This window comes from Stegostoma tigrinum, chromosome 2, assembly GCF_030684315.1.
Source record: "Stegostoma tigrinum isolate sSteTig4 chromosome 2, sSteTig4.hap1, whole genome shotgun sequence".
In the NCBI taxonomy this organism is placed as follows: Eukaryota; Metazoa; Chordata; class Chondrichthyes; order Orectolobiformes; family Stegostomatidae; genus Stegostoma; species Stegostoma tigrinum.
Genome location: NC_081355.1, coordinates 89817648 through 89830045, shown reverse-complemented (window position 1 = coordinate 89830045; position 12398 = coordinate 89817648). Strand labels below are relative to the sequence as shown.

General features: G+C 38.8%; 1 protein-coding gene across 3 annotated transcripts in view; it reads right to left on the bottom strand.

Annotated features, from left to right (window-relative positions):
• erp44 (endoplasmic reticulum protein 44) overlaps positions 1-12398 on the bottom strand; it is a 92998-nt gene that overhangs the window by 40275 nt on the left and 40325 nt on the right. For all 3 annotated transcript variants that reach the window (XM_048524138.2, XM_048524150.2, XM_059655416.1), the window contains one exon: positions 1171-1286. In XM_048524138.2, coding sequence (XP_048380095.1) covers positions 1171-1286 — 116 coding nt within the window. The remainder of the gene's footprint in view (positions 1-1170; positions 1287-12398) is intronic.

The following is a 12398-nucleotide window of genomic DNA, read 5'->3' as shown; positions in this document are numbered from 1 at the left end:
GATATTATAAAATTGCACAGGGTTCAGAAAAGGTTAACTATGACTGGAGAGCTTGAGTTATAAGGATAGGCTGGGACCTTTTCTGCTGGAGCATAGGCCATTGGGGTTGACCTTATAGTGGTTTATTAAGTCATGAGGGGCATAGGTAAGGTGAATAGCAAAAGTTTCTTGTCTAAGGTAAGGGAGGTTAAAACTAGTGAGCATGTTTTAAGATGAGAAGTGGTAAGATTTAAAAAGGGACCTGAGAGGCAGCTTTTTCACACACAGGATGGTTTGTATGTGGAATGATCTGCCAGAGGAAGTGGTAGATGCAGGTACCGTTACAACATATAAAAGAAGAAAATTTGGAAGGTACATGAATAGGAAATATTTAGAGATATGGGCCAAATGCAGACAAATGAGACTAATTTAGTTTTGGAAACCTGGTCAGCACAAATAAGTTGGACTGAACAATCGGTTTTTGTGTTGCATGTCTCTATGACTATGACTGAATGCTTTGCAGGCCACATTCAGATCAGTCATGATCTTATTGAATGGCAGAACAAACTTGAGGGCCTATTCCAACTGTAATTTGTATGTGTTTAGTCTTTTGCATTTGGTTGGATGTTTCTCAGAAAAACCTGTAAGAACTGAAATTTTCAATGACTACCTAAAAGAAATGTCATAAAAATTTGATTTCTCTTTCAAATATTGTAGGAATTCTTGTTTTTTTGTCACTGAAGAAAATCAATACTTTGATTCAACTTCCAGATTTTAATCTTCAACTAATATATTCCCTGAAAAGTACCAAATACCAAGCCAACCTGAGCACACCATTTTGGAAGAATGTGATTTTCTACTCCATTTGATTTTAAAATATGCAAAGAGACATGAAATTATATTTTATACTTTGATCAGTATTCAAAACTTTTGTGTTAAACCCACTGTGAAACAATTTAGCTATTCATCATTAATAAATGCAACGTGGGGCCTAGCTAAAATTCCAGTTTAACAATAGTACCAGACAGCAGAAAAGGCAACATTCAGATGACATTAACAGTGGGTAGCTGTTCTAAGGACAAAACACAAGAACAAACTCTATCAGGGCATTGTGCTGCTTTGTTTACTGCTCCTTTGAACATTTTGTTGTTAACTCGGCCTCCAAAGTTATCCGTAAACTTTGTCACTCACCATGTTGGTCACAATCAACCCTGGCAAAGACTACATGCTTCGAGTCTGGAAATTCTTCTTTCACGACCGAGGAAGCCTCTTCAAAGATGGGGTGTAACATTTGACTGAATCTACACCTAATAGAAAAGAAAATTAAAGTAACTGCACCCAAGTCTCAACTGTGCCAGATTATATGCAATCACTTTCTTAATTGTTGAACAGCCCTTCAACTTATTCTTTTATTCATTTCGTGTGTTGTTTCTTGTTGTATTTTATTATACTGTAGTTTTCCCTTTCCTCTTTGTTAATAGTTCACATGTTCTTTTCTAAATCCCAACTTTAGACAATTAAATTCTGGTACAAATATTACAATTTTTTTGAAACCACATGTGGATCACAGAGTTGGTACGCCATTCAGCCCATTGTGTCTGTATCTGCTTTCTAAACAGCATGATTACTCGGTGCTATTTACCTGCTTTGTCCCTATGCTTGTGCATATTGTTTAACATGTAAGTGACCCTTGGTATTTCTGACTGAGCATCAGCTGTTAATATCATCAACATTTTGATCTGTTACAACAAACACAAAGGCAGTAACAAAATCAGGCAGATGTGTTGAACAACTTTTATGGCTGAGAAACATTAGGATATTTTATTGACCATTAGGAGACTTGATGTCTACAAATTCCTGAACCCGATTTACACTTGAATTTGGCCACGCTTAAAACAAAATCTCAAAGTAATTCAAAGAACAGCAGGATTGATGGAAATCCTGATGAGTAGGCACCTCTCGAGAGAATAGATGTTACTTATCTAGCATACACTTCTAAACCAATAATTAAGAGATGGTGAAGTACATTAATACCATCAGAAACTAGGGGAAATATAGAAAAAAAAAGACAAAATCAGAAAAGTCATGCATGAATGCCAAACAAATAATATCTTTATTAGCGAGTTTTGAGAAGATTTGTAGCTCAGGTTGAGGTTCTGGATGTGAGTTTGCTCGCTGAGCTGGAAGGTTAGTTTTCAGACGTTTCATCACCATTCTAGGTAACATCATCAGTGAGCCTCCGACGAAGCGCTGGTGTTATGTCCTGCTTTCTATTTATCTGGTTAGGTTTCCTTGGGTTGGTGATGTCATTTCCTGTTCTTTTTCTCAGGGGGTGGTAGATTGGCTCCAAATCAATGTGTTTGTTGATGGAATTCCGGTTGGAATGCCATGCTTCTAGGAATTCTCGTGCGTGTCGCTGTTTGGCTTGTCCTAGGATGGATGTGTTGTCCTTCCTTATCTGTACGTAAGGATATGAGTGATAGTGGGTCATGTCGTATTGTGGCTAGTTGATGTTCATGTATCCTGGTGGCTAGCCTTCTGCCAGTTTGTCCACTGTAGTGTTTGTCACAGTATTGCAAGGTATTTTGTAGATGACGTTTGTTTTATTTGTTGTCTGTATAGGGTCTTTTAAGTTCATTAGCTGCTGTTTTAGTGTGTTGGTGGGTTTGTGGGTTACCCTGATGCCAAGAGGTCCGAGTAGCCTGGCAGTCATTTCGGAAATGTCTTTGATGTAGGAGAGAGTGGTTATGGTTTCTGAGCCCGTTTTGTCTGTTTGTTTGGGTTTGTTGCTGAGGAATCGGCGGACTGTGTTCATAGGGTACCCATTCTTTTTGAATACGCTGTATAGGTGATTTTCCTCTGCTCTGCGTAGTTCCTTTGTGCTGCAGTGTGTGGTGGCTCGTTGGAATAATGTTCCACAAACGAAGCTGCATTAGAACATTATTCCAACGAGCCACCACACACTGCAGCACAAAGGAACTACGCGGAGCAGAGGAAAATCACCTATGCAGCGTATTCAAAAAGAATGGGTACCCTATGAACACAGTCCGCCGATTCCTTAGCAATAAACCCAAACAAACAGACAAGACGGGCTCAGAAACCATAACCACTCTCCCCTACATCAAAGACATTTCCGAAATGACTGCCAGACTACTCAGACCTCTTGGCATCAGGGTAGCCCACAAACCCACCAACACACTAAAACAGCAGCTAATGAACTTAAAAGACCCTATACAGACAAGCAAAACGAACATCATCTACAAAATACCTTGCAAGAACTGTGACAAACACTACATTGGACAAACTGGCAGAAAGCTAGCCACCAGGATACATGAACATCAACTAGCCACAAAAAGACATGACCCACTATCACTCGTATCCTTACACACAGATAAGGAAGGACACCACTTTGATTGGGACAACACATCCATCCTAGGACGAGCCAAACAGAGACACGCACGAGAATTCCTAGAAGCATGGCATTCCAACCGGAACTCCATCAACAAACACATTGATTTGGAGCCAATCTACCACCCCCTGAGAAAAAGAACTGGAAATGACATCACCAACGCAGGAAATGACATCACCAACCCAAGGAAACCTAACCAGATAAATAAAAAGCGGGACATAACACCATTGCTTCGTCGGAGGCTCACTGATGATGTTACCTAGAATGGTGATGAAACGTCTGAAAACTAACCTTCCAGCTCAGCGAGCAAACTCACATCCAGAATATCTTTATTTTGACACTTAATTGATTAATGTTACGTTGTTACATCTCAATTTTATAGACTGTTTTATATTACTTTTCCTACTTTTTTGGTTGTACTGATGTGCAAGCCCATGTGTAAATTTTATTACCTTGAATAACAGGTACACAAAATATTAATTTGTCGGTTTGTTCCATGAATGCTGATTGACTTCTTTAGGAAGGATATTATTAAACTTGAGAGGGTGCAGAAGGGATCTTTAAAAGATGTTGTTGGGATTGGAGGGTTTGAGTTACAGGGAGAGAGTGAATAGGCTGGGGCTTTTCTCCCTGGAACGTCTGAGGGTTGACCTTATAGAGGTTTATAATGCTAAGAGGGGCATGGATAGGGTGAATAGACAAGGTCTATTGCCTAGGGTGGGGTAATCCAAAACTAGACGGCATCGATTTAAAGTGAGAGGGGGAAAGATTTAAAAAGGACCCGAGGAGTATCTTTTTCATGCAGAGGGTCATGCTTGTAACGAATAAGCTGCCAGAGCAAGTCGTGGAGGTGAGTACAATTACATGTTACTGGATGGTATATGAATAGGAAAGGTTTAGAGAGGTATGAGCCAAATTATGGCCAATGTGACTAAGTTAGCTTGGGATGCTTAGTCAGCATGGACAAGCTAGACGAAACGGTCTGTCTCCATGCTGTGTAACTATGACTTGCAGGTCACTTAAAATATTGAGCTCCCTTCTCAGGCTTCCAGAATCCATGGTATTGTAGTCTTTTAGTTTTAGAAGAATGGCCATGCTACTAAGCAATGATACACAATTTAAAAGATTTGTACTTTCTGAGAATCAGACTATTTGGTCTAGTTTCTTTAATTCATGAGGTTCTTGTCTAAGATGTTTGGATCAACATTTCATATCTGATCCGAACTACAATTTTGTTTTCTCCCCATACATGAATAACAATTCCCACTCTGAGAACCTTATTTGAAAATATTGGCATCGTCTGTGCTTTCAGCCAAATTTATATGATTAATTTCAATACGTACAATGCAAAACTCACTATGCAAACGGTAAAAGGCGTATGGACTCGATATATACTTAAAGATACAAATTCCAGAAACTTAGAAGTTTGATTTACAAATGGACATTGGTAAGGTCACTAGCTCTTCATTAGATTCCTTTCTGACTGCAGATACGACACAAATGTTGTTGCCAAATAAAACTGAAAGGTGACCTATTTATTCTTAATATTTTTCACTTAACTCTAAAATAAAATGTTTGAGCAGATTTATCATTAATGCAGTCATGTTCACAATTTAAGGTTGAAAGGATTGTCCATAAAACTACTCAACACTTCTGTATTTTTAAGCATTTAAGTTTGAACTTCCCAAAATCCAAGAAATTATCCCCCCAGTTACAGATTAATTCAAATGAGCAGTGTATTGTCTGACCTTAAATATACACATACTGCGGTTAATAAAAGTTATTGTTCTAACGCTACTATGGTCCATGGATGTTCTAATAATATCTGGAGGACAGAAAAGCTTATTGCAATAACACCAAGTTTCCATTAATTTTAGTTCCTTAGAGCTGGATTTATCGTCCTAAGTAATAACTGTAAAACAAACTCAATGCCAAGTATTTTTAAGAAATGTTTGGCAACCATTATTGGGAAAAGGTTAAAAAAAAATTATATCAACACAAACTCTCAATTTGAGGTCTGTTGTTCTATTAATGAAATTCATGTTTGCGGCATCTGAGAGTCAGTAATAAAATGTTACAGCTCAGAAATTGGCACTTAGTTTTTTCTTTAGCCTAATAAATTACATATATCACGTTGAGTATCATGGACAGTTTAAGACATGCTATTAGAACAAAATAATGGAAAAAAGATGTAGTTTCCCAAGATAAATATTTTACCAGAGATGCGTGTTAAGTGATACAGCTACACAGCCAGATATTTAAGGAATACTTCAGAATATCAGAATAAAACCCTGAACAAAAATTCGAAAAGACCCACCATCTGCAGTTAACTAATGTAGTCAGGGAAAGCATCAAACTGAAGGTAAAAGAATGCCACCACAAAAGATGAATTGCAGGTCAGATGACTGATCAGAAAATAGAGAATGGAAATGACTAATGATTAATTAGGGAGAAGAAATGAGTGTATGAGAAGCTAGTGAGGAATATTAAGAACAGATACTCAGATTTACATTATTTTTATTCTTTCTGAATACTTGTAAAGTGAATATTGGTCCTCTAGAATGAAAATGGTAAGTTAATAGGGAAATAGTGGATGAAATAAACAACTATTTTGCTTCTATTTTCACCACAGAATACAAAAAAGTATTCCTGTAACAGCGTGAAATAAGGAAGTGGAAGGGAAAGCGAAACTTCAATAAAATTATCATGAGGAAAGTGGTCTTAAGCAAACTGACGAACTTGCAGGCTGACAAGTGTCCAGGTCCAAATGGATTTCATCCTAGGGTTCTTAATGAGATAGTAGGTGCACTGCTATTCGTTTTCTCGTCTTCAGTAAAGGTTCAAACAGCGTGGAGAATAGCAACGAGAACCCCTCAATTCCAGAAGGGGGAGAAGCCAATGACGAGAAATTATTGGCTAATTAATTAGATGCCTGTCTAACGAATGGTGTTAGAATTGATCATTAAATAGGTAATGATTGAGTATTTTGAAAGATTCAAGGTAATCAAAACAGTCTATGTGGTTTTATTAAAGTGAAATCATATTTAACCAATTTATTGGAGATTTTTAGAAGGATAACATGCACTCTGCATAAAGGGGAATTGTAGACATAATATCTGTGGATTTCCAAAAGGCATTTGACAAAAGACAGTGTCACAAAAGGGTAGCGCAGAAAATAAAAGACTCATAGTATAGGGCACAAAACGTTAGCATGGATAGAAGATGAGGTCGTTAGCAGAAACTAAGTATGCATAGAGAGGCATTTGCTTGACTAACAGGATGTGAGAGTTGGAATCCTGCAGGGTTTTATACTGGGCCTCAAGTTAATTGCCTATAATTTCCTGTCATTTGGTTTCCCTTCCTTCTTGAATTAAGGGATTATTTTTGCTATTCTCTAATTCACTGGAACCTTTCCTTAATCTAGGGAGTTTAGAAAATGTTTATAAGTTACATCAAAGGCTCACTGAGGGAAAAGAAGAAATGATACATAAATTTATAGATGACATCAAAATAGGTGGGAAACTACGTTGTTGAAACGACTTATGGAAACTGTAGACAGATACAATGGCTTGAATGAGTGAGCGAAATCTGGCAAAATAAAATGTGAGCAAATGTGGAGTTCTTTACATTGACAGGAAAAATAAAAAAGCACAGTTTTACTTAAATGGGGAACAACTGCAGATTTCAGAGGTTCAGAGGGAGTTAGGTCAGAGTCTAAGAGCTGCAGAATGTGGAAGCAGCCTCCTTTGATCCAATTCGTTCATACTGACCAGACATCCTGAACTGATCTAGTCCCCTTTGTTAGCATTTGGTCCATATCCCTCTAAATGCTTCTCATTCACATGTCCATCAGATGCCTTTTACCATGTTGTGACTCTACCAGCTTCTACCACTTCCTGGATGTTAGTTTGCTCGCTGAGCTGGAAGGATAGTTTTCAGACTTTTTGTCGCCATTCTAGGTAACATCATCAATGAGGCTCCGGCGAAGCGCTGGTGTTATGTCCAGCTTTCTATTTATCTGTTTAGGTTTCCTTGGGTTGGTGATGTCATTTCCTGCATTGGTGATGTCATTTCCTGTTTGTTTTCTCAGAGGGTGGTAGATTGATTTGGAACCTGTGTGTTTGTTGATGGAGTTCCGGTTAGAATGCCATGTTTCTAGGAATTCTCGTTCATGTCTCTGTTTGGCTTGTCCTAGGATGGATGTGTTGTCCCAATCAAAGTGGTGTCCTTCCTCATCTGTATGTAAGGATACTAGTGATAGTGGGTCATGTCGTTTTGTGGCTAGTTGATGTTCGTGTATCCTGGTCACTAGCTTTCTGCCTGTTTGTCCAATGTAGTGTTTGTCACAGTTCTTGCAAGGTATTTTGTAGATGATGTACGTTTTGCTTATTGTCTGTATAGGGTCTTTTAAGTTCATTAGCTGCTGTTTTAGCGTGTTGGTGGATTTGTGGGCTACCGTGATGCTAAGAGGTCCGAGTAGTCTGGCAGTCATTTCGGAAATGTCTTTGATGTAGGGGAGAGTGGTTATGGTTTCTGGGGCAGTTTTGTCTGTTTGTTTGGGTTTGTTGCTGAGAAATTGGCAGACTGTGTTCATTGGGTACCTGTTCAACCGGAGCTACAAATCTTCTCAAAACTCTCTACTACTTCCTCTAGCAGCTCATCCCATACACACACCACCCTGTGCATGAAAGAGTTGCCCTTTAGGCCCCTTTTAAATCTTTCCCTTCTGACATTAAACCTATGGCCTTTAGTTCTGGACTCCCACTCCAGGGAAAAGACCTTGTCTATTTGCTCTATCCATGCATCTCATGACTTTGTAAACCTCTGTAAGGTCACCCCTCAGCCTCCGACGCTCCAGGGAATATAGACTGCCTGTTCAGCTTCTCCCTCTAGCTCAAAACCTCCAACCCTGGCAACATCCTTGTAAATCTTTTCGTAACCCTACCTTCATACTTGAAACGATGTTCACAACATTGTCCCTATAGCAAGGAGACCAGAATTGAACACAGTATTCCAAAAGCGGCCTAACCAACGTCCTGTGCAGCAGCAACATAACATCCCAACTCCAATACTCAAAGCACTGACCAATAAAGGCAAGCACACCAAATATTATATTCATTACCTGTCTACTTGCAACTTTACATTAAGGGAATTATGAACGTGCACACCAAAGTCTCTTTGTTCAGAAATACTCCCCAGGACCTCACCATTAAGTGTATAAGTCCTGCCCTGATTTGCCTTTCCAAAATGTAGCAGCTCACATTGATCCAAATTAAACTCCATCTACCACTCCTTGGCCCACCAAGGTGTTCTGTACACGAGTCACAAAAGGTTAGTATTCAGACAGAACATGTAATCAAGTCGGCCAGTGAGATACTATCCTTTATTATGAGAGGTACTGAACTAACAAAAGGATGTTATCCTTCAGTTATATTGGAAATTATAGAGATTACTACTTGAATATCATGTGCAGTTTTGTCTCCTTATTTAAAGAAGCATGCAAATGTATTTGAAGTGGTTCTGAGGTGGTTTGATACCTAAAGTGATGGTTGTCTTATGAGGATAGGATGGACAGGTCTGGCTTGTTTCCAATGGAGTTTAAAAGAGTGAACTGTGATTTGATTGAAGTTAAGTGAATCCTGAGTGGTGTTGATAAGATGGGAACGTAAAGGACACTTCCTTTTGTGTGCGAGTCTAGACCTAGGGAGCAGTCTTTTACAAGTTAATGATCACCTTTAGGACAGAGGTGAGGAGAAAGAGGGTTGTGCACATTTGGAACACTGCCTCAGAAGGAAGTAGAGGTGGACTTATTAAATATTTTTATGATAGAGATGAATGCATACACGTTAAACAAGGAAATAAATGTTATTGGAGTAGGTGAGAATGAAGAATCCATATGGCAAACAGATCAGTCATGATTTTATGAAATGGAGGAGTTGGCTCAAGGAGCTAAGAGTCCTTTATTTCATATGTTCATATGTATTCATTCTTGTTTCTAATGAGTTTTGAGAAGATTTGTAGCTCAGGTTGAGGTTCTGGAAATGACTGCCAGACTACTCAGACCTCTTGGCATCAGGGTAGCCCACAAACCCACCAACACACTAAAACAGCAGCTGATGAACTTAAAAGACCCTATACAGACAATAAGCAAAACGAACGTCATCTACAAAATACCTTGCAAGAACTGTGACAAACACTACATTGGACAAACAGGCAGAAAGCTAGCCACCAGGATACATGAACATCAACTAGCCACAAAACGACATGTCCCACTATCACTCGTATCCTTACATACACATAAGGAAGGACACCACTTTGATTGGGACAACACATCCATCCTAGGACAAGCCAAACAGAGATACGCACGAGAATTCCTAGAAGCATGGCATTCCAACCGGAACTCCATCAACAAACACATAGGCTCCAAATCGATCTACCACCCTCTGAGAAAACAAACAGGAAATGACATTACCAACCCAAGGAAACCTAAACAGATAAATAGAAAGCGGGACATAACACCAGCGCTTCACCGGAGGCTCACTGATGATGTTACCTAGAATGGTGACGAAACGTCTGAAAACTAACCTTCCAGCTCAGCAAGCAAACTCACATCCAGATTCTTGTTTCTATTTCACATACTCTGTTATTTACACTACCCCTTATACAAGTATTTATCTTATGTTTAATCAAGATTGTGTATAAAAAATGTTTTTCTATTCTACAGTTTTCAGCCTCATGATTTTTCCTCCACAACACAGAACAATGTTTTTTTTCCACAAGTTACTTCAAAATTCATAACGATCTTGGTCACCACCTAATCTTCTAAATAGCAAAACAAAATTCATATTCCCTCTGGATCCCACAATCAGTGGTTCTCAAATTATGGCCCTGGGGTCTTCCAGGTGGTTCACAGGTAAGTGCCAAGTACAAGTCACTGTAGTGCAGTACTTAAGTCAAAATGGTATGAGAGAACAGACCAAAATCTTCATCCTCATCACTTGTGACAACACACAACCAGACTGTCTTCCAAAAGCATGGCATGAGTCATCTTAGGAACAATGAAAAGTGGCCGTTGTATTAGGAAGATTCATGTTACAGTTACATATTGCACACAGCTGCGACATAAGATTTTCAACACTTGTGGTGCTGGAAACCAACATGAGGAACTAGCCTTACTTCAAGCTTGATATGTCACTGAAGGTCTCTAACTTGGAACCAGACATGACCTCATGCTCTGAAGAAACCATACCAGGCTTGAAATGTTAACTCTATCTCTCTTCACAGATGTTGCCTGTTCTGCTAGTTTTCTCCAGCTTTGTCTGTCTCAGATTTCCAGCATTCCTGGTATTTTGACTTAATATAAACTCTTCGGGGTCTCATCAAAAGCACTGCCAATGTTCCCATTAATTCTGTTGAAGTTTGTCTGGTGAATAAAAGCAAGGGGAAGGACAGAATTCAGATCACCCCTATTTAGTGGTCCACAGAGTCTTTTGGCTCATGTAAATAGTCCTTGGTGATAAAGCTCAAGAGACAATATGTCATACATCTGCAGTCTCTCATTCTTGGTAAAATGCTTATACACCAAAGCCACATTTTTGATTGCTCGGTTTCAAAAATGGGCACTAAAATGTGCCCACCATATGCATTTCTCAAATTTACCATTTCTTTTGTGTTTTAAGTCTCCAGATACAAAAGGTATGAGTTTCTTCCTTCCTCTAAATGACAGTACTCCGTTATGCTACCAATTTGAAACAGCTCTGCAGCAGCATAACATTGCACTAGAAACAAAGAAAATAGGAACAAGAGCAGGCCATTTGGCTTTGTGAGCCTCTCTATCATTCAATATGATTATGCCTGATCATCCGACTCAGTACCGTGTTCCTACTTTCGCCCTCTGATCTCTTTATCTCTTGATCCTTCTTGAAAACATTCAATGTTTCGTCCTTAGTGACTTTCTGTGGCACAGAATTCCACAGGCTCACAAGTCTGTGAAGAAATTTCTCATCTCAGTCCCAAACAGCCTACCCTATAACCACTGAGCGCGACCCCTGATTCTGGACTCCTTGATCATTAGGAACATCTTATGCTTACCCTGTCTAGTCCTGCTAGAATTTTATACTTCTTTTTATATTGGTATAGCACAGCTACTCAGTGGTAGCATTCTCACACAAGTCATAAGGTTATATGTTGAAACCTCATGCTAAACTTTGAGCTTTTTTGTGCAGTACTGAAAGAGTGCTGCACCATCAGAAATGCTTTCTTTTAAATTAGACCTTTGTCCAGAGTTCTACCTGTCTGCTGATTAACATATTGTGACAACAAAAACTTAGAACTTCAATAAATGTTCATGGATTGAAAGAATCAGCAATAATTCTTTTTGCAATAAGTTGTATCCTGGGATATTTGGACAAGGGCAAACTGTCATAAAGGAATTAAAAAGCAATTTTCCAATTAACCATCCTTGAGTAAAAAGCAGTAAAAGAAACACAAGCTATTTTAACATCTTCTTGATAACTAGCCTTCGTGTGACAAACGGACAATTAAGATTGCCTACAGAAGGAATATCCTGAGGTGAATGAATTTGTGACAAGACAGGTTGTGTTTCGAATTGACAGCTAACACAGAATCGAACAAGGAACAGAGAAGTTACTCCTTATAAGTAAGCAAGGTACAGATTTAGTGACATCAGATGTATCATAAATAATGCCCCATCATGAGCTTAACAAGACAGGAAATCCTACATGAACTGAACTTTGGAATGTTTCAGCAGTAAAACTCCAGAGAAGCACAGTGCACAAGAATCCGGGCCTGGACAAATGCTGGTCGTTGGAATTGTCGCTAAACTCCATCATTAATTGGGCCATAGCTAAGTTGGGCTGTGAGGCTTATAGTGCTTATCTGAAGGGTCTGTTTTAGTTGCTACAAGCAATAAAATGCAAATAATTTTTTTTAAGTATTTGATTGGCTGAGAGATTTTTTATTAAGTAGTATAAATTTTTTTCTTCAAGAT